Source organism: Notolepis coatsorum (assembly GCF_963971535.1).
Source record: "Notolepis coatsorum genome assembly, chromosome: 11".
Lineage (NCBI taxonomy): Eukaryota > Metazoa > Chordata > Actinopteri > Aulopiformes > Paralepididae > Notolepis > Notolepis coatsorum.
In genome coordinates this window covers 14684126-14711676 of record NC_140175.1, presented here as the reverse complement: position 1 = coordinate 14711676, position 27551 = coordinate 14684126, and the positions used below count along the sequence as shown (strand labels likewise).

Below are 27551 nucleotides of genomic sequence, written 5' to 3'. Positions count from 1 at the left end.
TCACAATCAAGCATTTCGGCAAATGTTAAAACACCGTAATAATAACAAATACTGTATATAGTTAGGTCCATAAATATTTGGACTTTGACAGGGTATTTAATTTATATCCAAAATAAGGTGTAGGAATTACGGTGTGCCTCCGCCTTTTTTTAAGGGACCAAAAGTTATTGGCTGCTCAGCTGTTCCATGGTCACTGCCAGGTGTCACTCCCTCATTCTTTCATTGACAAGCAGCAGATAAAAGGTCTAGAGTTCATAAAAAAATTCTACTCATCACCTTCAACACCCTCAACAACCTGGCCCCCTCCTACCTCTCTGACCTCCTCCTCCACCACACGCCTAACCGCTGCCTCAGGTCTGCAGACGCTAACCTCCTCCAACCCATCAGGACTAAGCTCCGGACCTGGGGGGGGCGACAGGGCCTTCGCTGCAGCTGCCCCCACACTCTGGAACGCCCTGCCCAACCATATCCGTCATGCAGACAACCTCTCATCATTTAAAAAAGCCCTAAAAACCCACCTTTTTTTCCCCTTGCCCTCAAGCCTTGAACTCCTTCCTCTCTCACTTTTTTTTTTTTTTTTTTTTTTAGGTTTTTTTTCTTTTGGTGTTTTATCACTTTATTGCTACTGGGCAGTCCAGTAGAGAGAGACAGAGGAGGAATGGGAGACAGAGTGGGGGGAAGACATTCGGCAAATAACGACGGGTTCGGGAGTCGAACCCAGGTCGGCCGTGTCGCGGCTGAGCGCGCTATGTGGTTCGCCACTGGGGCGCCCTCACCTTTTGTTTTTATATTATTTATTTATTTTCATTTTTTTTTCTTCTACTAAAACTGTATTGTTTATTTTGTTCTGTAAAGTGTCTTTGAGCATTCGGAAAAGCGCTATATAAAATTGATTATTATTATTTCAACTGTGGTATTTGCATTTGGAATCTGCTGCCGTCAACCGTCACCATCAGTGAAGCAAGCCAAATATTCATGGACCTCACTGTGTCATGTACTGTACATCTGAACACATTCACGGACCTCACTGTACATCTCAACACATTCATGGACCTCACTGTACATCTGAACACATTCACGGACCTCACTGTACATCTCAACACATTCATGGACCTCACTGTACATCTCAACACATTCATGGACCTCACTGTACATCTCAACACATTCATGGACCTCACTGTACATCTCAACACATTCATGGACCTCACTGTACATCTCAACATATTCACGGACCTCACTGTACATCTCAACACATTCATGGACCTCACTGTACATCTCAACACATTCATGGACCTCACTGTACATCTCAACACATTCACGGACCTCACTGTACATCTCAACATATTCACGGACCTCACTGTACATCTCAACACATTCATGGACCTCACTGTACATCTCAACACATTCATGGACCTCACTGTACATCTCAACACATTCATGGACCTCACTGTACATCTCAACACATTCACGGACCTCACTGTACATCTCAACACAGTCATGGACCTCACTGTACATCTCAACATATTCATGGACCTCACTGTACATCTCAACATATACACGGACCTCACTGTACCTGTACATCTCACTGTACCTGTCCATCTCAACATTGGGATGAAGGGTCCGTTTGTGGAAACATCATCTGGGTCCAGAACGAGTGCTGCTCATGTTGTCGTCAAGTTTGTTTATTAGTCGTCACAGTAAAATACAGAACTTTTCCATGAAATGCTTTTTTTCCTGTATGAGCTCCACCTGGGAGCGTGCTGGTGTGAGAGGTCATCAATGTATCACTCTGAAGAAAACACAGTTGTGTTGAGCGGTTGTTTTTGCACCTATTAAATGTGTTTCTAAAGCCTCTCCGTCTCCACTACCCTTCTTTCTCATCAATGGACACTTTAACGTTCCTCACCTCACAGAGACAACCCAGTGTAGTTGACAGAACCAAGCACAGAAAACATCAACTTACAGGCCTTCTTCAATAGTATTTGATTACACCATCAAAGGGCCTCAAAACACATCTTTTTAATAAGAGCCTTTTGTTGATTTCTATCTAGTTATAGCCCGACGCGTGGTTCTTTTACTCGTACTAGTTTTAGCCCTTATTTCATCATTCATCTACTCTTACTAGTTTTTATGTTCTTCTACACTGCGCCCCTACAAATTATATTATTATCAAAGACGTTAGCCAGACGTGATTGCAATACAACGACGGATGATAGTCGTCGAAAAGTCAAAACGTGGGGAGTGTTAACGGCATTGCGCCATATATTTGTATAGTAAATGCATGACGTGATCATGAGAATGAATTGCAATAGACGAGCAGGGAATATCGTCATATTGTGTAGATCCAAGTAGACCCCAACTCACATCCCCATCTAGCGTCCGTGAGTCAGAAACCCACCTCCCCTCTTGGGAAAACTCAATGAAAAGACTTCATGACACAACAGAGAGATTGAGACAGATATATTGAACGGGGGGAAAGTATATTCATTGGGTATCTTTTTTTGGGGACCGTATGGTATACGCAGAGATATACTAGTTTTGTCAAAGGTACAAATTTACAGTAGGCGGATCCCACTCACTCACACAGACGGACACACACACACATCCAAGCTATGCAAACCACGTACTACTAAACCCCTATAGAGGACCGTCCTGCGCACAGAGACTCTAACGTCGCCTACACAGCTACCTGCCTAATCGTAGTGAGCTAAACAAATGATTTCTACAGTATGTATATGAATATAAAAAAATACAATTCTTTACATAATTCTTTAAGATGACAAAACTTGTGTTGGAAATGCCTCGGTTCACTAAACATTATCAGAGACAGTCGAATATGAGACGAGACTTTGATGATATCGCTTCAGACTGTCACTCTGAGCCACAGTGGAATTTGGCGCAAAAAAAAAAAAAAAAAAAATCCATTAATTTAAAACTCCTTTAGCAAAACCCAAAGCTTCGATCAAAACTCATTAAAAATATGCTTTTGGGAGCCGAGATTCCACCTGCTGGAGGGTCCTCTGGAATCACCAACACAAACAATATCGGGAGAAACAATTTGACGAGCATAAAAAAAGAAAATGTAGAACATTTTTAAAAAAAGTATTGAAATTAAAAACAACGAAAGACCCTTCAGTTAATGTTCAATCTATACTATAATGTTAAATTACAGAACACAATAGTACTCACTATATTCAATATAATGTCTTGGTAGTTTAAGCCGTAACATCTCTCACCTAAATAACAAATTCAGCTTGGATCTCTCTCTCTCCCGCTCTCAAGTCTTCATATATTTAATTACAGTATTTTGTACAATCTTTGTCTAGGCACTTTGACTCGTCTGTGCTTGAAAGCAATTAGTTAACTGGAGCCTGTGTGTAGAGTGATGTTCAATCTCTTTTCCAGACCGTTAACCCGTTGTGTTATCTTGAGTGCTGCCATAACCCTTTCACTGCCACACTACAGAAGGTTAACCCTTTCACTAACCTTCTGTAGTGTGGCAGTGAAAGGGTTAAGCAATATGAGCCGACAATAGACATGTTGCATGGCGCCCACGCTCCGCAGCGTTGCCTAGGAAACAGACTCCGCCTCCACGCCGCCGTGTCACACCAAGGACAGTGTGCTCTCGTTGCAACTACCAGTAACCAGAATTACACGAAGGCTTAGCAAAGTAAGTAAGTAAGCGTAGACAGTAGAGACACACACACCCACAAAAAAAATTATAAAAAAAGAACCAAGCACATGTATTTATGGTCAACAATTAACAGAAGTAAAAGGTTGCTTATGCAAATAGAAAAAGCTGCACGTGATCAGACTCATCATCATCATCCACGACTGGTTCACACACAGAGGACACGTGAAAGGTCTGCTGCATCCACTCATTACTACAGCACTTCAAAGCAGAGGAAGAACCGACACTAAACTATAAACGGGTCATTCCACAGGAGGGGAGGATGCCGGTGATACTGTAAGGAGCATGTAGGGAGGACTTGTTTGTGTGTGTGTGTGTGTGTGTGTGCATGCATGGACACATGCATGGTGTGTTTGGGAAAAAGTTGAGAAGAGACAGGACTGATGTCTCTGGTGTCCTGGTGTGAGAGAGGACTGATGTCTCTGGTGTCCTGGTGGGAGAGAGGACTGATGTCTCTGGTGTCCTGGTGGGAGAGAGGACTGATGTATCTGGTGTCCTGGTGTGAGAGAGGACTGATGTCTCTGGTGTCCTGGTGTGAGAGAGGACTGATGTCTCTGGTGTCCTGGTGAGAGAGAGGACTGATGTCTCTGGTGTCCTGGTGGGAGAGAGGACTGATGTCTCTGGTGTCCTGGTGGGAGACGAGACAGGACTGATGTCTCTGGTGTCCTGGTGTGAGACGAGACAGGACTGATGTCCTGATGTCCTGGTGTGAGGTGAGACAGGACTGATGTCTCTGATGTCCTGGTGTGAGGTGAGACAGGACTGATGTCTCTGATGTCCTGGTGGGAGACGAGACAGGACTGATGTCTCTGGTGTCCTGGTGGGAGACGAGACAGGACTGATGTCTCTGATGTCCTGGTGGGAGACGAGACAGGACTGATGTCTCTGGTGTGTGAAGAGACAGGACTGATGTCTCTGATGTCCTGGTGGGAGACGAGACAGGACTGATGTCTCTGGTGTGAGACGAGACAGGACTGATGTCTCTGGTGTGAGACGAGACAGGACTGATGTCTCTGGTGTGTGAAGAGACAGGACTGATGTCTCTGGTGTCCCGACGTGTGACGAGACAGGACTCGTTAAGAGTCTGCCGCGGCCGCCGCCGCGCCGTCCTCCGCGTGCGTCTTGCAGCTGCCGTTGTGGTGGGCGCCGCGCGGTGACGACGTCCCGTCCTCGCTGGGGGGCGTGGCCGAGCCGTCCCCGTCGCTCCCGTCGTCTTCCTTCTCCTCCTCCCGGTCGTAGTCGCGCTCCACCTGAGACACAGCGGCGGCAGGTCAGACCACAGAGACACGACACAAGGACAAAATCACCGTTTTGATGATTACGTCAATTCTAGCTTTTTGTCCCCCATTATTGAAATACTTGGTTCCATCTTAACCCTTTCACTACCACAACCACACTACGGACGGTTAACCCTTTCACTACCATAGTACAGACGGACCGTCTGTAGTAAAAATCCTGCTTCCAGGCAAGTCACCCGAGACGAACGGATTCATTGTGGAGCCTCAGAACAGCGTGGAATCGGTGTTTCGACCACCCAGCGTTGGATCAATAAACGCGATCGATATTTGGAATGGCGATCAGGAATTGGAATAAACTTTTTGGAGAACATCTGATCTGAGGTAAGGAATCTATTTTACCAGTCTTGGGATAATCTGAGCTTTTTTCACAGAGATATCAACGTGGGCCGTGTGTGTGTCTGTGTGTGCTGATCAGGAAATGGATAATCTATTTTTCAGCCCGCTTCTATAGCGTGCATAAGTATACATATACTATCGATAATCTAGCGTTTATTTGAAAACGATTCATAAATAGGCAGAAAAATTTAAACTTTTGTGTATTCCAGAATATTCCAGTAAAGGGCGATTATCACAGAATCTTTATATTTTCTTGAAACTGTCAAAAAACGAGAGTTTTTCAAAATGGTATGAAACGGAAATGAACAGATTAAAAAACAATCCGTTTCGACAATGTTGACTGCAAACAAGTCATTGATAAGCGACGGCCATATTATACACATAGCCATAATTTAAGATGTAGTTTATGCGTTCGCAAATATGAGAGCTCTATCATTGAAGTGGGCGTTGGCATTCAACGGAGTTCCGGGGCACCGGACCTGTGGCACGGAAAGTGTTAAACAACATATTTATTAACACTTTCCGTGCCACTCACGAGATTTCTCGGGTTTTTTTATAGGTGGTTGAATGCCACTCACGAGATTTCTCGTATTTTTTTTTATTTATTTTTTTTTAGCGATCTGAAAAATTATTGCATCACCCGAGCCTACCCGAGTATAGCCGAGGGGCGCCGGCGATCACTGTGGAAAAAAGCGCCCCCTGTCGTCTCCCAGATGACATAAGTGATTTTGGAATGGACTCAATGAAAATGAAATGGGGAAAAAAATCCGGTACTCCACATTTTCCAGTTCACTGATCCAGCCGGGGTTACCACAGTTCATTCTGGAACCTCAGATCCCCGTTGATCATGGAGATCTACAGTATCGCGTTGGATCCATACACGTATCGATTTTTTCGAATGGTGATCAGGAATTGGAATATACCAGTTGGATACCATCTGATGTCAGGTAAGGACTCTATGTTATCAGTGTTAGGATAATCAGAGTAAGTTTGATGAAGTTATAAGCTGTTTTGTGAAATGTCCTCTTTCGGTTTCACTGTAAAAGTCTGTGAGGAAATCAACGGAGCGATTATCAGTGCGCGGCCGTAATGTGCTTGCGTGCACGTATAATATTGATCATCTAGCGTTTATTTGAAAACGATTCATAAAAAGGCCGACGAATATCAACGTTGTGGAATATTCCACTAAAAGACGATTTTCATAGAATGCTCCAGAATGAGCTGTTTTTTTATATCAAAACGGGGGCTTTTCTAACTGCTCTGAAACGGAAACGACGCGATAAAAAAACAATCTGCCTTCACAGCACTGACTGGAAAATAGTATTTGATAATGCGATGGGCAGATTAGACACATAGCCATAATTTAAAACATAGATTAGGCGATATTAACGTTAACATTGGCGCCGATGGTGGCATTCAGCCGGTAAAACGGAAAACCAGGCGTAGCGCTCAAAGTGTTAACAATCTTATCAATAACAAATAGGGAGGGATGGGAAAACTCACAAAATTACTATTCGATCGACACTGGGAACTATTACAATGCTAATCGAAAATCCCTCCCCTTTGAAATGCAGTTCAGCCGTGTAACAATTAATAGTACACTACACTATAGTACACTACACAGCGTAGTTGCCGGTAAAAAAAAAACGAGGGAAAACATATTTTCTGAAACAAAACTATATTTGCATAAATTATTCTAAACAATAAATATACAGTTTCACGGCATAACATCGTGTTTTTGCACTGTACGGAACACTGTTGGTGGTTTATTTCACTCTGTTGTACGGAACATGTTGGTCGTTTATTTCACTCTGTTGTACGGAACACTGTTGGTCGTTTATTTCACTCTGTACGGAACAATGTTGACACTTTTTTCATTTAATTTCAAATGTTTATTTTAACTTATTTGCAATGTGTCTGAAAAGGGCTATAGAGATCGATCGATCCTCATGCTTCAAACTATGAGAACTCTGTACTTGTGTCGTCGTCTCTGCGGACTGTTATCGATGCTAAACGATGACGTGTCAAAAAAGGTGTAATGTTGTCCCCCACTAGACTCTGAAGTACAACAACCCTAAACAGGAACTGATCGCTCCCTGGTGGTTATCAAGGTGTCATATTTCCAGACGGAGCGGATATGATCTTCGTGGTCATCGGCCTTCACGCGTCGGTACGGCTCAGCGTAGTGGGAGGAGGATATATGACGGAACAGCATGTTCATACTAGCGCTCGTTTCCCCCATGCTTTTTCTTTTGTTGTTGTTCTTAGCTCTATTCTATTTAAATCTTTAAAAAAAAATTCTAATGTACCCCAGTTGCCATTGCATGTACATATGTGTTTTATTACACGTATATGCACATACATACCAACTATTTCGCCCGTTTTATTCTTCCCCCATCGATCATCCATAGCGACACTACTATCACCCACATCTAAGAAGGGGGATCCCCCCTTGAACGGGCCGTCTAAGGTTTCTCTCCTCCACATTGACTGTGGTGCTTTTTTCCTATTGCTAGGTTTTTTGTGAGTTTTTCCTCCATTCGTATGTCTGGGAGTGTTGCATTTATTTATTTAACACTTTATTTTGGATTTCATGGTGTTTTTTTCTGTTTGTTCTTGATTTATTGTGATGTTTCTTCTCGTCGACTCGTTTAAAAGAAGACTTGCCCGGGCGGCCAAGACATTAACTTGTGATTTCGGGCTTTACAAAAAATACATTTGATCAGGAGTGTTTTCGGGGGACGTCCTACCTGGATGGGTTTCGGGGGATGTCCTCCGTGGACGGGTCTCGTCTTGCGTTGGTTGGTCTTCTCCTCGTCTCGGCTGCTCTTCTTTCTCGACGTGGAGCGCTCCCGTCTCTCCTTGCTCCGCTCCCTCCCCCGCCGCTCCTTCCCCCTCCCCCTGGAAGAGTCGAGGGGTTAATAAATACAACGGTGACCACGGCGACCCACGATGGCTCCGACAACTGCCCCTCGGTGGGGCTGAGAAACGTAGCCGAATTCATCAAAATATGGCCTAGTAGTGTGCAATATTCAAAAATCGCAGGACGCGCAATATCTTTATTAAATATTGCCATGCTGCCGATGTCCTGGCGTACAGAGAGCCTCCTACAGACATAAGAAAACATCTTTGTTAGGCGGCTACGTGGCGTAGTGGGCAAGGCGCTCGCCACGAATGACGGAGACGCTGGACTCGCCTGTTCGAGCCCAGCGCTCCACATTGCTTTCAGTTTAGCTGGTCGTCCGTACTAATACACATTGGCCGTATTAGGGGGTGGGAAACTGATGGGTGGGGATCGGGCGTTGTGGACAGCGACTCCTACAGATCGGTTGGTGCGCCTGCGCAGTAGAATCAGGAAGTGTCGGGGGCAGCGTGAGCCTCCCACGCGTTACTCCTCGCCACTGAGAGATCGAGCTGCGCAGGTGAAAAGATGCGACTGCTGTTACCTCAAGTACCGGAGGGGACTTGTGCTATGTATGACTTAGTCCACATTGCAGCCGGCTTGTGGGAGGCAAGAAACAGCGTTCGTGACAGGGGAGGGTTGAATTGGATGATACGAAATTGGGATGGGAGAAAATATAGAAAATGGGAGAAAAAGTGGATAAAAAAAAAAAAAAACATCTTTGTTTGGTACAGATCAGTTGCATTTGCACTCTGGTTGGATTGCACTTGCGCTGTATAACGACAATAGATTTTAATCCAACATAAAATGTTAAAATAAACAGAATCTGCCATGAGACCATTAATGATGGAAGGTCTGCCCAGGAGGACCGTGTGGGGGGGGGGAATTTACCCGGATCAAAAGATGTACTCAGTCAAATGTAGACTTAAGTCAACACAGGTTTATTTAGCTTTACAGCCCGGGAGACTTGGCTCGAGACACCCGGCGAAACCCCTGGCCAGGTGGGGGCGCTCTCATAACGGGCTCCGCGAGACATGAGATTCCTATACATTTATACAAAATGAGCCAAATGGGTGTGGTTTGGTCTGTCCAGGTGGGAAAGTGACAGGGGAGGAGGGGTGATGGGATGGTGAGCTGGGGGGGGGGGGGGGGGGGGGGGGAGGAGGGGGTAGACAGAAACTGAGTATTGGAGAATAGGTGTGTGGATGGTTACCTCTTTGGCGAGGGAGGAGGCGGGGCTTTCCTCCGAGGGCTCCTGGAGCGCTCCTTGCTCCTCCTCCTTGCTGTGTTGCCCCTGACAACACAACAACAGACGGCGTCAGCGGGGCTCAAAGTAACAACAGACTCTTAATAATAAACACTGTTAGGACTATCTGACTCTTTTTTTTTTTTGATCCACTTTTTCTCCCATTTTTCTATATTTTCTCCCATCCCAATTTCGTATCATCCAATTCAACCCTCCCCTGTCACGAACGCTGTTTCTTGCCTCCCACAAGCCGGCTGCAGTGAGGACTAAGTCATACATAGCACAAGTCCCCTCCGGTACTTGAGGTAACAGCAGTCGCATCTTTTCACCTGCGCAGCTCGACCTCTCAGTGTCGAGGAGTAACGCGTGGGAGGCTCACGCTGCCCCCGACACTTCCTGATTCTACTGCGCAGGCGCACCAACCGACTTGTAGGAGTCGCTTGTTCACAACGTTCGATCCCCACCCTTCAGTTTTTCCCTCCCCGTAATACGGCCAATGTGTATTACTGCGGACGACCAGCCAAACTGAAAAACAATGTGGAGAGCTGGATTCGAACACGCGAATCCTAGCGTCTCCACACTGGTGGCGAGTGCCTTAGACCACTACACCACCTAGCCGCCCAGGACTATCTGACTCTTAATAATAAACACTGTTAGGACTATCCGACTCTTAATAATAAACACTGTTGGGACTATCTGACTCTTAATAATAAACACTGTTAGGACTATCTGACTCTTAATAATAAACACTGTTAGGACTATCTGACTCTTAATGATAAACACTGTTAGGACTATCTGACACTTAATAATAAACACTGTTAGGACTATCTGACTCTTAATGATAAACACTGTTAGGACTATCTGACTCTTAATAATAAACACTGTTGGGACTATCTGACTCTTAATAAACACTGTTAGGACTGTCTGACTCTTAATAATAAACATTAGGACTATCTGACTCTTAATAATAAACACTGTTAGGACTATCTGACTCTTAATAATAAACACTGTTGGGACTATCTGACTCTTAATAATAAACACTGTTGGGACTATCTGACTCTTAATAATAAACACTGTTAGGACTATCTGACTCTTAATGATAAACACTGTTAGGACTGTCTGACTCTTAATAATAAACACTGTTAGGACTATCTGACTCTTAATCATAAACACTGTTAAGACTGTCTGACTCTTAATAATAAACACTGTTAGATAGGACTGTCTGACTCTTAATAATAAACACTGTTAGGACTATCTGACTCTTAATAAACACTGTTAGGACTGTCTGACTCTTAATAATAAACATTAGGACTATCTGACTCTTAATAATAAACACTGTTAGGACTATCTGACTCTTAATGATAAACACTGTTAGGACTATCTGACTCTTAATAATAAACACTGTTGGGACTATCTGACTCTTAATAATAAACACTGTTAGGACTATCTGACTCTTAATGATAAACACTGTTAGGACTGTCTGACTCTTAATAATAAACACTGTTAGGACTATCTGACTCTTAATCATAAACACTGTTAAGACTGTCTGACTCTTAATAATAAACACTGTTAGATAGGACTGTCTGACTCTTAATAATAAACACTGTTAGGACTATCTGACTCTTAATAAACACTGTTAGGACTGTCTGACTCTTAATAATAAACATTAGGACTATCCGACTCTTAATAATAAACACTGTTAGGACTATCGGACTCTTAATAATAAACACTGTTAGGACTATCTGACTCTTAATAATAAACACTGTTAGGACTATCTGACTCTTAATAAACACTGTTAGGACTGTCTGACTCTTAATAATAAACATTAGGACTATCTGACTCTTAATAATAAACACTGTTAGGACTATCGGACTCTTAATAATAAACACTGTTAGGACTATCTGACTCTTAATAATAAACACTGTTAGGACTATCTGACTCTTAATAATAAACACTGTTAGGACTATCTGACTCTTAATAATAAACACTGTTAGGACTATCTGACTCTTAATAATAAACACTGTTAGGACTATCTGACTCTTAATAATAAACACTGTTAGGACTATCTGACTCGTAATAATAAATGCAACATGGATTCTGGTGCAGTGTTTGGACCATGCTGCCTGATTGAATCCTGCCACTCACTACTGTTCACTACTACTACCGTTATCACTATTATCATTACTACTTGCACTTTGTTCTATTATTATTATTATTATTATTATTACTACCTGTACCCCCCCCCCCCCCAATGCTGCTATGACAGTTGAATTTCCCCATGGGGATTAATAAAGGAACACTTTTGACTTGACATGTTGCCATGTCATATCATAAAACTCTTCATACTTGGTAAATGGTAAATGGCTGCATTTATATAGCAGCTTTTATCTAAAGCGCTTTGCAATTTGTTGCTCACATTTGACCCATTCACTCACTCGCACACCGACAGTGGAGGCAACCATGCAAGGTGCCAACCTGCTCATCGGGAACAATTCGGGTTTAAGTGTCTTGCTCAAGGAAACTTCGACACGCTGCCCAGGAATAGTGGGAATCGAACGGGGAACCTTCAGATTACCAGACGACTGATTTACCTCACAACCCACTGTCGCCCCCCAGTGTACTTGTTCAGTACTTGTTCATTCTTCACTGTTCATACTTTTTGCACATTACTGCTCAATTGCACAGCAATTCCATCCCACTGTATTGTTATTTTTATTCTAATTAGTGTATATACTGGACCACATCGTGCACAATTGGACAGCCCTGGCCAAATTAATCTAATAATTCTATTCAATTCTACTTCTATTTTAAGTTAGTTTATATTCCATTTTTATTCGACCGTAATTGTCTGTCCGTTAATGTCGCACCAAACGACCAAATCAAATTCCTTGCATGTATAAACTACTTGGCACTAAAAACCGGCGTGAGTGCGATTCATGAGGTCGTACTTGAAAGGGCTGCGACTGCGCTTCTTGTCTTTGGAGCGTGAGCGCCTCCTGTGGCCGCCTCGGGAACTGTGGGGCTCGTTCACCCTCGGTCGTGCTCTCGGAGTGGGTTTGTTGCTCCTACAGGGGAAAGAGACAAATTTTAAAGGCCCAGTCAGTGATCCAACCATAAACCAACCAAGGTAACCCGACCGCAAAAAGAAAAACCAAGACGTGTTTTCAATCAGCAAGCTTTTACATCTGGACACTTCAACATGGACGACCCAAAGTACATTTAGTCATTTAGCTGATGCTTTTATCCAAAGCGACTTACAAGTTTTGAACGACAAGCCAGCAAGAAGGGTACAACTTTAAAACACTGAAAAGCTTGTCAAGTCTGAGTGACTGGCGTTCCAACAAGCGTCTTCCTCAGAGTCAACCTTTTGGGACACGTTTTCCATCTCTATACTAACCAAGGAATGACAACAGACAACAGGTTTAAACATTGAATGTTTAAATATATTTTCTGTATTTAAGAGGTTTGCTTACATTATGTTTGTAAATACTGGATCAAAAACAGATATATTTGATGATTTACAAGGAGTCCAGAAAGTTTCAAATGGTTAATTCGTCCACTTTACCATCACCGACATCTAAGAAGGGAGATCCCCCCCTTGAACGGCCCTTCTAAGGTTTCTCCTCGAGTTTTTCCTTACCTTCGCGTGGGGTATGTCTGGGAGTGTTGCATTTATAAAAAAAAATGACTTTATGGTGTTTGTGTTCTTGATTTATTGTGATGTTTCTTCTCGACTTGTTTAAAGAAGACGTGTCCGGCCCATGGGGACATTAACGTGTGTTGTCGGGCCTTACAAATACATTTGATTTGATTTGCTAAACTATCTCTCGAAATGTATTGTACAGCCAGGGACCAATTTGTAGAGAAAGAAAATCCCACTAGATTCTTGGAGTGGGAAAAAATGTGTCTGTGATCAATCCTGCACTAGAGTGTAGATGTAAAAAGAATAAATAAATAATATATAATCATTGATCCAATAAAATATGCTCATACATTTGAAAATAATCCCACGTCCCCTCAAACCTCATTTATTTCATTAATGTCACTCTACATTATTATTCACATCAAGTCTCTCTCAACTGTTCAGTCATGCTAGGGAGGGCCAAGGTTTTTCTGCAGTCAGAGCATTTTTTATAAATAAATCAGTAGAGCCAATATTTATTTAAATTGCATATTTCACGACCATAGTAAAAAAAAAATGCACCAATTTTAATTCTTCAAGCTCTCGTCAGACGCACCAAGCTCCCGATAGCAAAGAACTAGAAAACAAAAACATTTCATATATTTAATATCATTTCATCTCCCAACAGCCGAGTTGCCCGCGAGAAAATCGAATACCTGTGCAAATGAGATGCAACACTTCTTAATACCTTTTAAAGCCTTAAATTGAGAATCATGCATTTTATCATTTTTAAGACGCTTTAATACCCCCGCAGATAGATACTCTGAATAAAGTGCATTGATGCCCCTACAGGACCTCTCAACAACAAGCCCAGCACGCACAGACCCTGCGAGTTCAGCGCGGGTCGGAGTCCAGTAACGGTTGCTCACCTGTGACTTGAGCGAGACCTTTTCCTGCGCGTCTTCGAGCGAGAGCGTGACCGCGAGCGAGAACGCTTCGACTTCCTGGAGCGACTGGACGAGCGCTTCTTCTCCTCCTTCTCCTCTGGAAAGACAAAGACAAAGACATGAGACGATCGGCGGAGCGCAGTTTTGTTTTATTTGTCACGTATAAAGTACATGTACATCACAGTGAAATGCTTGGTTCTATATGAGCCCCCTGAGATTGTGCTTCATACAGTAAAAATAAGTAAGTCCAACCACTATACAATAAAGTACAACCTAAAGTAAAAAACGACATACAAAAATGCAAACTTAAAAAGAAATATGCTAAATGCAATACCGTAATTCCTCTAATAGTAACCCCGGCTTGTATTTGTTTCAACTGTAGCGGGTACCAGGCTTGTATTAGGAGGAGGCCTGTATAAGAGGGAGGCCTATATTTCAAATTTTCAAACGGATCATAATGAATAAATCAACATTTTGTGTCAGTTTGAACCCAGTAAAATGTACTGGGTTCATTTATTGAAACCAAGTACTGTATGAAATAGTAAACAGTGCAATTACAGGTGGTCACTGGTCATTTCAACGTTTTCAAAGTGAAATCAAGTAACTAGCTCAGTATGCAGCTCAGTATATTAGTAACCCGGCTTGTATTAGGAGGCCGGCTTATAATTGCTTAGCTCAAGAGCGCACCCGGCCATTAATAGAGACCCGGCTTGTATTTGAGACCTATTAGAGGAATTACGGTAATTAGGTATGGATGTAGTGCAAATATTTTTTGTAATAAATAGATAAAATATGGTGTAGTGTTTAAAGTGTCTAAAGTGAATGTTGAGGGTGAGTGTTTGTTTAAAGTGAGTGTGTGCAGTGAATGTAGATGGATGGATTGGGTTAGTGTTATATATAGAGTCATTGAGCGTCCTGATGGCCTGGGGATAGAAGGTCCTTTTGAGTCTCTCCGTACTGGGCTGGCCATGAGACTTCAAGTAGCGCTTGCCTGACCAACACCTGACCAGGCGGGTGGTGGTGACGGTGCACCTGGCTCGATGGGGGCAGTGAGTGTAGGATGGATGAGGTGGTGTACCTGGCTCGATGGGGGCAGTGAGTGTAGGATGGATGAGGTGGTGCACCTGGCTCGATGGGGGCAGTGAGTGTAGGATGGATGAGGGGGTGCACCTGGCTCGATGGGGGCAGTGAGTGTAGGATGGATGAGGGGGTGCACCTGGCTCGATGGGGGCAGTGAGTGTAGGATGTATGAGGGGGTGTACCTGGCTCGATGGGGGCAGTGAGAGTGTAGGATGGATGAGGGGGTGCACCTGGCTCGATGGGGGCAGTGAGTGTAGGATGGATGAGGGGGTGCACCTGGCTCGATGGGGGCAGTGAGTGTAGGATGTATGAGGGGGTGCACCTGGCTCGATGGGGGCAGTGAGTGTAGGATGGATGAGGGGGTGCACCTGGCTCGATGGGGGCAGTGAGTGTAGGATGGATGAGGGGGTGCATGCACCTGGCTCGATGGGGGCAGTGAGTGTAGGATGGATGAGGGGGTGCACCTGGCTCGATGGGGGCAGTGAGTGTAGGATGGATGAGGGGGTGCACCTGGCTCGATGGGGGCAGTGAGTGTAGGATGGATGAGGGGGTGTACCTGGCTCGATGGGGGCAGTGAGTGTAGGATGGATGAGGGGGTGTACCTGGCTCGGTGGGGGCAGTGAGTGTAGGATGGATGAGTTGATGACTGTACCTGGCTCAATGGCAGCAGCGATGGTGGACTGGGCCTCCCTCACCCTCTTCATCACGTCCTCCAGCTCCTTGGCGGCGGCCTGTGGCGTCAGCTCCGGGGGCTTCACTATGGCGTTATTGGAATGGTTAATCCTGGAGGACGGAGCGAGACGTTAAAGTTATTATTATTATATAACTGGAGGTGCAAATCCAGAGCCTGCAGAATTATGAAAGACCCCCACCAGCCCAACAACAGCCTGTTCAAGCTGCTGCGGTCAGGCAAGCGCCTACTGCACACACGCAACAAGAACGGAGAGACTACGGCTCAGCTTCTCCCCCCAGGCCATCAGAACACTGAACTCTCCACACACAAGTACATATTTATTTATTATAACGTATAATAATATAACCGATAGGGCGTACAGACCCTCCTCTGCACCTTTCTTTACAGTTTATATTTCTCATATTCAAAGTGAATTATATTATTTACACGGTTGATTTATTTTCATATTCAGATCCAATTCTATTGCCTATATATTTATGTCTTTCTACCATTACCCTGCCCATACCTGTACCTCCCCTCCCGCATGCTGCTATAACACCTGCATTTCCCCAAGGGAATCAATAAAGGAATATCTTATCTCCACATTGACAGGCAACAACTTAATCTCCCTCATGTTCAGCAGTTGAGCCGAGTTACTTACGGTATTTTACAACGTCATGTATTGGTATTAACTGTACCGACTATTCTCAACACTGGGATGGTGTAGTGGGGTAGTAAATAACATAATACATACAGGACTATCTGACTTTTTATTATAAACACTGTTAGGACTATCTGACCCTTAACACTTTGGATGCCACGGACGACATAACATGTGTTATCAGCCGGCCCCCTGAATGCCCAGCACGACAATTATCGCTTCCTTTTTTTATTAGCGATCTGAATTCATATTTCATCAACCGAGTCTACCGTTGGGAAACCAGCCCCATCAGGAGCTCAGATGTTAAAAAAGCGCCCCCTATCGTCTCCCAGATGGTAATGCACCCTTTTGGAATGGACTCAATGAAAATGGATGAAAAAGAAAAAAATCCGGAATCCACATTTTACTTCTCACGCATGTAACCCGAGCCGATCGGATTCATTGTGGAGCATCAGAACAGCGTGGAATATGTGTTTACAGTATGTAGCATTGGATCAATAAAAGGATCGATTTTTGGAATGGCGATCAGGAATTGGAATAATCTTTTTGGATACCATCTGATCTCAGGTAAGGAATCTATTTTACCAGTCTTAGGATAATCAGACCTGTTTTCACGGAGATATAAGCTTTTCCCCTATGTGTGATATGGCTGTTTGGCTGTGCGAGCGATCGATCAGGAAATATATCAGATCAGATATCAGAGCGCCTATATAGTGTGCATACGTACACATATACTATCGATAATATAGCGTTTATTTGAAAACGATTCATAAATAGGCCAAAAAAATTTGAACGTTTTTTGTGTATTCTAGAATATTCCGTTTATTATGGAATATTTGTATTTTCCTTGAAAACGAGGGCTTTTCAAGATGCTATCAAACGGAAATGAACCGATACAAAAACAATCCGCTTCGACAATGTTGACTGGAAAATGAGTCATTGATAAGCGACGGGCAGATTAGACACATAGCCATGATTTAAAACATAGATTAGGCGATATTAACGCTAACATTGAAGTGGATGATGGGCATTCAAGGGGGTAAAAAGGAAAACACGGCCGGCTCTGAAAGTGTTAATAATAAACACCGTTAGGACTATCTGACTCTTAACTAATTCAGGGCCAACAGCGCCCTCTGCTGATTTTATTGATTCCCCAAGGGGATCAATAAAGGAATATCTCATCTCATACATACTTCAAGGGTCTGTCTCCGAACATGACCCCGTTGTAGGTCAGGGCCCTGGAGACCGACTCCTGGTTAGCGAACTCTACGAAGGCGAAGCGCGTCGGCTGAGTCTCGTCTCCGGCCATCCGCACGAACTTCACGTCTCCAACCTGCTTGAAGAACTCCAGCAGCTGCTCTGCGGTGGTGGTCTGGAAGGGATGCAAAATGTTTAAAATGTTTTAAGTTAAAGTTCTTTATTTTGTCAAATACACAAAAATGCAGGGGCATTGCAGGTAATGAGTGAGTGAGCTCGAGACCTCAAGGGTGCACAATTAAGAAACGACAACGGATACAAGAATGGTAACAATAAGTAGTAGTAGTAAGATAATTAAATATAAAATGAGGTAAGGTAAAAATAAAGTAGTCAATTATTTACAGAACGTGTCTTGTGTATAAGTGTATGTGCATATTAAGGTGCAGGGTTCAAGAGTTTTTAAGAGGTGCGTGTGTTCAAGATTTTCTTTTTTAATAGGGCTATCTCCTGTTCTTGTCCTTGTCTTGTGGGAAAAGGCTGTCTCTGAACTAGCGCTGTCCCCGAAGCCTGTTTTTGGGATTCGAACTTCGTAGGGGTCTTGAGGGCGTGTAGTTGGAAGATGCAGAGCGTAGGGGTCAGATAGAGCTGTTCCCCTCGCTGCACAAACACATGTTAAACAGCCGCCAACAGGATCACAGCAGGAGCCGGTCGCTGTGGCATAAATATCAGCAGCATGAAGGATCGCCTACAATAAACCTTTATTCAACCAGGCAAGTTAACTCGGAACACATTCTAATTTACAGCAACAGCCTGGTGGAGGAGCTGCAGGGGGCGGGAGGCTTACAGACCAGCCAATTAGTGAGAGATAGGGTTACAGACCAGCCAATTAGGTGGAGGGAGGGTTACAGACCAGCCAATTAGGTGGCTAGGTGGCCTTGATGTGATAGACCTGAAAAGTCGGGGGACCCCCTACTCTTTACAATAGACGCCCTGGGGACCTCGGTTTGGCGTCTCATCCGAAGGACGGCGTTCGTAACTGAACTGTCCCCGTCATTTATTTGTAAAGCCCGAAATCACAAGGTAATGCCCCCATGGGCTGTGCAAGTCTTCTTTGAACAAGTCAAGAAGAAACATCACACAATGAATCAAGAACAAAAAAACACCATAAAATCCAAATATGAGACACTCCTCCCAGACATTCCCCAATGAAGATGAAGAACAACAGACTAGAGAGAAACCTCAGATGGGCTGTTCAAAGGGGATGTCGGTGATAATAGTGTCGCTCTATGGATGATAGATGGGTGCTGCGCCAGGTCCAGGGGACAGAGTGGAAAATAGGGAACTTTACAGATGGAAATCTAGATAATTTCAGTGAAGACAACCCTCCTTCTACGTGGGAGACTTACGGGCTGCTCCAGCAGTCTCTCTCCAAGTCCAGCAGCGTGGCTGCATTCTATTCTAGAGAATAGTATCGCACGATACACCGATATTAGAAAGGTATTGCGATATATTACCCAGCCATTAAAAATGGTCCAATAATCCCATTTTATTAGTATCGTCCGCTCCGCTTTTTAAATTATAAAAAAATTATATATATATATTTTTTTTTTTTATCGGCCCCATCTTGATATCGGACCGATACCGATGTGTAAAAAAAACTGCCATATGGGCCGATATTATATCGGCGGCCGATATATCGTGCATCACTAGTCAATATTTGGTTATTTTAATAATAAAAAAAGATATTAGTTTTTGCCGCAGTATCGCGATACTTAGGGCTGGTGGTATCGGTATCGAAGTCAGAATTGTTTGTATCGTGAAAACACTACTAGAGAACTCCCCTACATCAGAGATGACCCCGAAAGCAGCCGTGCCGCTGGACTCGGCTGCGAAAGGAACCGCAGAGGGTGCGTCGTCTAGCTCCCGCCAAGTAAAACAAATTTAATAAAATAAAAACATACCTGCGAGTTCAGGTTGCCGACGTAGACCGTCCTCCTGATCTCGTTGATCTTGGACGGATCTACGTTCCCCATGAGAGGGGGCTGGGCCGCCGCTGCTGCTGCTGCTGCCGCTGCCGTGGCCTCCAGGACGGCCGCCGACACCCGGCTGGCGATGGGCAGGTTGAGCTGCGGCGTTATCTGTAGCAGTGGCTGCTGCTGCTGCGGCGTCTGGGGCTGCGGCGTGTGCGCTGTTGGCGGCTGCGGCAGCAGTGGCTGCTGTGACACACATGGAAGACCTCTGTTAACCCTTTCACTGCCACACTAGCAAATTGGTTAACCTTTTCACTGTGACAATACGGAAGGTTAACCCTTCCACTGCCACACTACCAAATTGGTTAAGCCTTTCACTGCCACACTACCAAATTGGTTAAGCCCTTCACTGCCACACTACCAAATTGGTTAACCCTTTCACTGCGACAATACGGAAGGTTCAAGTTCACATTTGTTATTTATTTGTCAGAACAAAATACAGAATACTTTATAGTGAAATGTTTGTGTCTGTATGTGCTACGTACAGTAAAAATAAAGTAAGTACAAAAATATTTAGAAGTAAAAAGTAGGTAAAGTCAATATACATATATACAATATACAATACAGACAATACAGAGTAAAATGAGTAACAGTGAGGTAGAATGCAGAGGTACAAAACGTGGGTTAGTAGGGTGCAAATGAGGTATGAATGTTGTGCAAATCTCTTTAATAGATAAATATAAAGTGTGTTAAAGTGAATAAAGTGAGTGGTAAGGTGAGTGTTTGTTTAGAGTGAGTGTGTACGTGTGTGTATGTGGATGTGTGCACAGTGTGTGTAGATGATGGGTTGTTACATAGTGTCATTGTCATTGAGCATCCCGATGGCCTAGATGGGATAGGAGCTCCTTCTGAGTGTCTCTGTGCTGGCCATGAGGCTCCGGTAGCGCTTGCCTGACCGCAGCAGTTCAAAGAGGCAGTTGTTTGGGTGACTTGAGTCTTTGATTAGGTTAACCTTTTCACTGCCACACTACCAAATTGGTTAACCCTTTCACGGCGAGAATACGGAAGGTTAAACCTGCACTACTGGCTGTTGTGGTTCATTTTAAACCGATGCAACAGACAGAATGGATCGGAATCTTGCGATAAGCTACATTTTCATATACCGGTAATCCTGTGTTTGAACGCATGTAATGATAGTTTTCCATAAACATCGTTTCATTTTTATTCTAATATGCTTTTAACCTGGATATCATCACATTAACTCTGGTGATTGACTTTTACACTTAAGGTTCCTAGATTTTGCACTGAATTAGGAAAATCTGCCTTTAGCTTCTGTGCCCCAGAAACCATAAAACTCAATAAATTAGTATCTATTGGTCAGTTTAAATCTGTAATAGCAAACCACTTCACCACAGTCTGTAGTCGTTTACAAATTATTTAAAATGTTTAATTGATTGACTTTGTTCCTATATAATTTTTTTGTATTCATCATGTGTTAATACAAATACTCCCAACGTCATTGTAAATGAGTTTGCTCTCAATGATCCTTCAAGATTAAATAAAGATTGATTGAACGAACCACATATGAAAGTGGTCCAAATCAGAATGGAAAAGATCAGATTCCATGAGATTTGAGCTGTTCACACTGTCATGAACCCCGCCCCACCCCCCCCCCAGATAAGTCATGTATGAGCAAAATAAATATCAGATTTCAGCATATCTTTTGCATACAGTGTGAACGTAGCCGTCCAGAGCGAGTGTACACGTGTTCAGAAGCGTACAATCACACATGTTGATTTTTATCCTTAAGTCATTGCTAGGTAAGCTGCCCTTATATATCTCCAGACTTCTGTCCTTTTATACTGGCTTTTTTAATACCAGACGAGCAGCAAATGGGATGCTTTTAAATGTCCCTTTGATGCAGTCAGAGCTCGGTAAAGCTGCATTCTCCCACTATGCTCCCTTTTTATGGAATACGCTGCAAGTAAAACTTTGTCTAGAGGCACTTCCTACTGTGAATGCTTTTAAAGGTACGCTACGACTAGCCCTTCATGAAACATGTAACTGTTTTACCTGATGCTATTGCTGATGTGATTATGCTCCTTGCCACTGCACAAATGGCCTTCTGTATTTATATTCGAATTGTATGTTTTTTGTTTAATGCCCCGTTTTATGTTGAAACTTGTTGTGTGCCGTGTTGGTCAGGACTCCCTGGAAGAAGAGATCGTGTATCTCAATGGGACATTCCTGGATAAATAAAGGATAAATAAAAATAAAATAAATAGAAAGTACTCACGTTCTGAATGGGCGATGGAGTGGGTAGCAGCCCGTCGCCGGGGACCAGACCGGGCGTACTCATCACGCTCTGAGCGGGGGGCGCCGGGGTGGGAAGGGGCAGCAGCCCGCCGCCGGGGATCAGAGTGGGCACCGGGGCTGCGGGCGCCAAGAGAGACAAGGCCTTGGCCTCTTCGGGGATCTTCCCTGTGGGGACAGGACGCTGCGTTAGTGTTGGCCATGGAGACTCTCTCCTCCGTCTCCACTATGTCTGCACAACTAGCCCACTGTACTCTAGAGAGAAAGAGAGCATAGCCTTCCTCGGACAGACTACCAGAGTTTCTACCCGCGGTACACTGGAGGCCGAGCCTCGCCACTGTGGTTCCCTCTACGTCTCGGATTTACTTTAGTATTAGTTAAGTTTTTATCTTCCTCAGACAATTATTGGCAAGCGACAAAAAAATAATCTTTACTTTTCCACAAAGAAAAAGAAAATCTGATTTTGTCCCAAGGTCTCTTTTTCATAAATAAAAATAAAATAAAAAAGCAATGCCGAGAGAGAAAAACGAGTCAACGCTTTGAGGTATGGATCACCTGTGCTGGAAACATATTGGTCATGAACCATACGATATCAAGCATGGGTGCTTTTCCGTGAGGGAGGGAGGGGGGGCGATCTTTCTCAGTGTCGTTAAGGTGTGCAACACAAGACAACGGTTCTCAATGGCTGCGTCACTAATAGCACACAGGACAATCAGATCACAGAACATTTTAAAAGAGTTGTAGGAAATGTTAACCAAAACTTTGCCCCCAAAACAACGCATTAGGAATCTGACATAATGAATCCAGATTCAATCTGCCGTTTCCTCTGGAAGAGACTAGAGGAGCGACCTGAGGGGGAAGCTTTACACTGTTGAACTGCCGTTAGCGTCATGACTATGCATCAGACTCTAATAATCAATAAGATGATTATAGGAAACTGAAGAACGATAAAATCATCTTGTGCTTGGAGGCATAGAATGTATAGTAATTTAGCTGATCTCTAAAACACGACAGGCCTACCGATTCCTAAATGTTTCCTAAGAATGAACAAACCAAAGTGCTAAGTTGCGACTTTCTAAGTAACAAAATTATTATTATTGATGGTAGAAACCCTATTCAAATCAGTTATCATCAGTGCTCCAAAATGGCGGGAAACCCTATTCAAAACAGTTATCAGTGCTCCAAAATGGCGGAAACCCTATTCAAAACGGTTATCGGTGCTCCAAAATGGCAGAAACCCTATTCAAAACAGTTAAAGTGCTCCAAAATGGCGGGAAACCCTATTCAAAACAGTTAGCAGTGCTCCAAAATGGCGGAAACCCTATTCAAAACAGTCATCAGTGCTCCAAAATGGCGGAAACCCCTTTTCAAAACGGCGGCGTGGAACATGTTGAGGAAAAGACACTGAAACGCAGCCCCCAAACTAGATTTACTTGAGCACTGATGCAAGTGAGAGTTAGGCGTTCAATTAGAAGATTAGGGTTTAGCTGTTAAGATCTCACCCCTACCACATCGCTAGCTCTTTATCAGCAAGTGTAGGAGACAAAGAGAGTGGTGCGTTAGTTATCTTCATAGCACCCCATGTGTGAGATACACATTCCCCCGGGTTGCCATCATGGCAACCTGGACACAACTCAGGTTGCAGCTGCAGAAGTGGAGAGAGGGGGGGGTTGGGACAAAAACCGGAAAAACAACAAACCAAAAAATAACAAATATAAAAAAAAACAATGCTAAGAGAGAGATATATTAAATACTGTTGCTAGATAGAGAGAACAACACACTGGACAACATGGGGAAAAGTATGAAAAGAAACAAACCAAAAAAGAAAATAAAAATAAACAAAAAAGAGACAAGGTGTCCATCTTGGAGGGTTCAGCGGGCTATTCTCCTGGTCACATCCCCCCCTTGAAGGCTGCGTTGGCCCCATCGGGGATAGTGGCTTGGAAAACAATGCCTGACTCAGGCTAGTGTAGTGATACAGCTGGGCCAGTCTAGTCATCTGATATGCACACATAATCACACAGAAAAAACATACAAAACCAAATTAATAAACTTAGTAGCTCATCCAAGTAGCACCAAGTCACGTGGACCAAAAAAGGCATTTCAGGTTAAAGGGGCGGTTCACCCAAAATAAAAATAAAACATATCCACACCACTCCCACCCCTTACCGGAGTGCCGTCTATCCGGCCAGATAGTTTTCGGTGGGGTTTGGTGGGATTTGCCTAGTTTTGGACATGTCTGCCGCCCGTCACTCAAATACAATGGAGCTGCATGGCACTCCGCTTGTGGCGCTCAAACTCTCAAAGCACCAAAAGAATACTTTTGTAGTGGAAGTGGAGTGGCGCCGAGGTGAGTGGCAGCCTATCTTAGCAGCCCCGCCCCCCCCCCCCCATGCTGCCTGAATTTCGCCAAGGGGATCAATAAAGGAATATCTCGTCTTATTATCTTATCTTTTGAAAAACTAAAAAGCAACGTCTCTTTCCAGAAATCATGACAATACACAGACCTTGCTGTGAGCAGTTTCATGTGGGAACCGTTTTCTACCGAAGTACACCCCCGCCTATAATAATAAATGGGGTTGTTCTTTGGTAGAAAATAGGTCCTACATGAAAACTGCTCACAAGGTCTGTAGACTATCTTGAGTAACCAGGCCTTGATTTCTGGAAAGAGATGTTGCTTTTGAGTTTTTCAAATATATTTTTATTTTTTTTGCCGTTTTGAGCTCCATTTAGTAATATTGATATGTCCAAAACTAGGCAAATCACACAGAGACAATTTGGATGGATTGACAGCACTCTGGGTACGAGGAAAAATATGCCTTTCTGAATTTTGGGTGAACTGCCCCTTTAAGAGAGAGCAAGTCAATCAGGTGAAAACTATTTTAAATGTACATAAGGGAACAACAACGAGACCAAGAGAGAGAGAGAGGGAGAAAAAAAACAACAAAATAAAACAAAACAAATAAACAAAATAAATAAAATAAAAAAAGAGAAAAGAGATTAAGTTAGCGGTATTGTTATACACTTGTTGAACCATTTCCTTAAAAACCACTAGTGTAATCACCATTCTGTATGAGAAAACAACACCAAACACTTGCTACATGAATCAATAACTGTTTTTTTTGTGCGTTTACAGTAGATTCTCATAGTAGTGTCACTTTGAGGCCAACATGACGTAATAACATTTGTCTTGAAGCTTGGAACAGTCTCTTTGGTATAACTGGAACATATTAACTGTTGAAAGCACTCTGTGTCGCCATACACTCTTGTGATCGTGTTACTGTACAACGCTGGAGGTGTTTCTATACCAAATAATGTATACGATGATGTGAATTGTTAACTCTGATGGGGAGTTTCACATTGTGTGCGACAAGTGGGGATGATAAGGAGACGAATCAGCGAACATGTAAACGTTAGCGTTCATCTCTTGTCTGGTTGCATTTGGGTCGAAATCACAGAAGATTTCGTCTCCAAACAGGTAACGTTACAGCCGGTATATAGTGAGTGGCAGATTCATCACACAGGTTATTTGAGGTGGACCACCCCGATACAATACTCACCCTCCGCACAGGGAACCACTATCAGAGCTCGGTCAATAAACACAGTGTTGGTTAAATGTTGGGCCACGCCAACACTGGACGGCTCTCTGTATTTTATGTAGCACACCTTGGACGAGAAAGAGAGGGGTGCATTGCTGTGGAAAAACAAAACAGAGAGAAACAGACGTTAACACAGCCAGTAGTAGTAATAGTTTATCCAGTCATCATCTCACACAATACAATATACACCATCATTTAACAATATTTGATTTTTACAGTGACTGAAAAGGTACAGACTGGAGCATAATGCTTATACATGCCCGTCCTATATTCCTAACAAAAATCAAGACTCCAAAACAGTATTCTAAAAGAAAATAGCACAAAAAAAAAACAGTATTATTCACCATTGTAGTTTTCAAAAATAGCTTTACAAACCATTTTCTTAAAAACCAAAAGCGAATGACTCATTCTTCTCAACTGTATATCAACAGCATTGTTCCACAACAAGTTAACCCCAATCATAGAAATACACCTCCTCCTCCTAATCCCTTTCTTAGCTTTTTAAACAGTAAACATACATGCTATAAAACACCAGAATACATTCAAAAGATACGTGTTGATACAAACATACATACACACAGTACATACATGCCCATGTACTGTGTGTATGTATGTTTGTATCAACACGTATCCTTTGAATGTATTCTGGTGTTTTATGTACGAAAATGTATCAAACTGTTTCCTGGTTGTAGGCTAAAGGGCCGCGCAGCCCCAGTGTTTCCTGGCGCGGCCTGCCCGGACGGAGAGCACTTACTCGGGCGGGTAGAGCCGCAGCTCCTCCACGTCGCCCAGGAAGGCGAACAGAGTGCGCATCTGCTCGCTGCTCACGGCGGACGACAGGTTGGTGATTTGAATCACAGCGGTGCCCGGTATTCCACTCATTTTGACGTTGAAACCGAATGTTTTGGGCAAAATCTTTACAGTGTTGTATTCGGGGGAAGCATTCCAATCACTGCGCACTGCGCATATTATTGTCGCCGTACATCCGAATGCGCTACAACAGGCGGGGAGCCGCCGCGCCCTGTTACAGCGCCGACGCGCGGTGCGGAGGGCTCATGACAGGCAGCCGTAGGCAGTGGATTCTAGATTCAAATGTATTGTCATTATACACACACAAGTACAGTAGCATGCAACGAAAATAAGTTTGGCATCCAACCAGAGTGCAAATGTAACAGTAAAGTGCAATAGTAATATACAATGTACAGGTGATTAAGCTGGGTATAGTTTTTTAAACTCTTTTTGTATCACAAACAGTACTGTATTTGTAAATCTGGTATGTCATAAATGTATAGATGTAGCAGTACTGTCTATCTGTATGTCATATATGTTATGATTAATTGAAAATGGGGGACCCTGATGTAAACAAGACGAAAGTCTTTCTCTGGTCTGCATCCCCTTAACAATTGTGTGTATTGAGCCGTACTGTATTGTACCCATTCTGCAATCTGTTAATAAAATGTTCAATCAATCAATATAAAGTAGTGCTACTGAGTAATAGTGCTAATCAGATGTACAGTAGGTAGTATTAATATGTACAGTGATACAGGTATAAAGACATGTAAGTAATACTGCCCAGCAGCGTAACTGAATAGGTAAGGGATATGTATAGATATAGATATATATATATTGCTATCATACAGAGACTCAAAAGGAGCTTCTATCCCCAGGCCATCAGGATGCTCAATAACTCTATGAATACCTAACCAGTAACCACCCATCTCCATTCATTGCACACACTCACTTTAAACACTCACCTTTAACATTACTTTAGACACTAACACTACACCATGTTTTTAAAATCTATTTATTACTCAAATATTTGCACTACATCCCTTCCTCATTTTAGCATTTTATAAAGTTTTAATTTGTACAAAATTTGTACTTTAGTATAATATTGTATATTTTGTATAGTGTTTGGTCTTTTTACTTTTTACTGTATGAAACACAATCTCAGGGGGGCTCATACAGAACCAATAATTTGTCAATTGAAAATGGGGGACCCTGATGTAAACAAGA

The 27551-nt window shown here is 43.2% G+C and overlaps 1 protein-coding gene across 4 annotated transcripts; it reads right to left on the bottom strand.

Moving 5' to 3' along the window:
- Nucleotides 1–1869: 1869 nt before the first annotated feature.
- LOC311237485 (uncharacterized protein) lies at nucleotides 1870–26501 on the bottom strand. Of its 4 annotated transcripts, none has more exons than XM_084325398.1 (11): nucleotides 26290–26501; nucleotides 25497–25630; nucleotides 21920–22104; nucleotides 19615–19866; nucleotides 17650–17828; nucleotides 15775–15905; nucleotides 14025–14139; nucleotides 12422–12538; nucleotides 9441–9521; nucleotides 8076–8226; nucleotides 1870–4941 (listed from the first exon to the last, which is right to left on the bottom strand). In XM_084325398.1, exons 1-11 carry the CDS (start codon nucleotides 26415–26417, stop codon nucleotides 4768–4770), a joined length of 1647 nt encoding a protein of 548 aa, XP_084181524.1. In that variant the 5' UTR covers nucleotides 26418–26501; the 3' UTR covers nucleotides 1870–4767. The 4 variants fall into 4 exon arrangements, with proteins under 4 accessions (XP_084181524.1, XP_084181526.1, XP_084181525.1 ...); XM_084325400.1 differs by lacking the exons at nucleotides 25497–25630; nucleotides 26290–26501 and adding exons at nucleotides 23445–23581; nucleotides 23754–24142 and having other exon boundaries at nucleotides 19615–19869; XM_084325397.1 differs by having other exon boundaries at nucleotides 1871–4941; nucleotides 19615–19869.
- Between the last annotated feature and the right edge of the window lie 1050 nt (nucleotides 26502–27551).

Coding starts and splice junctions, on each gene's coding strand:
- LOC311237485 (XM_084325397.1), bottom strand. CDS start 26,417: ATGAGTGGAATACCGGGCACCGCTGTGATTCAAATCACCAACCTGTCG. Junction 9,522..12,421: donor CGCAGTCGCAGCCCTTTCAA/GTACGACCTCAT, acceptor TTGTGTTGTCAG/GGGCAACACAGCAAGGAGGA. Junction 4,942..8,075: donor ATCCCCCGAAACCCATCCAG/GTAGGACGTCCC, acceptor GCTGTGTCTCAG/GTGGAGCGCGACTACGACCG.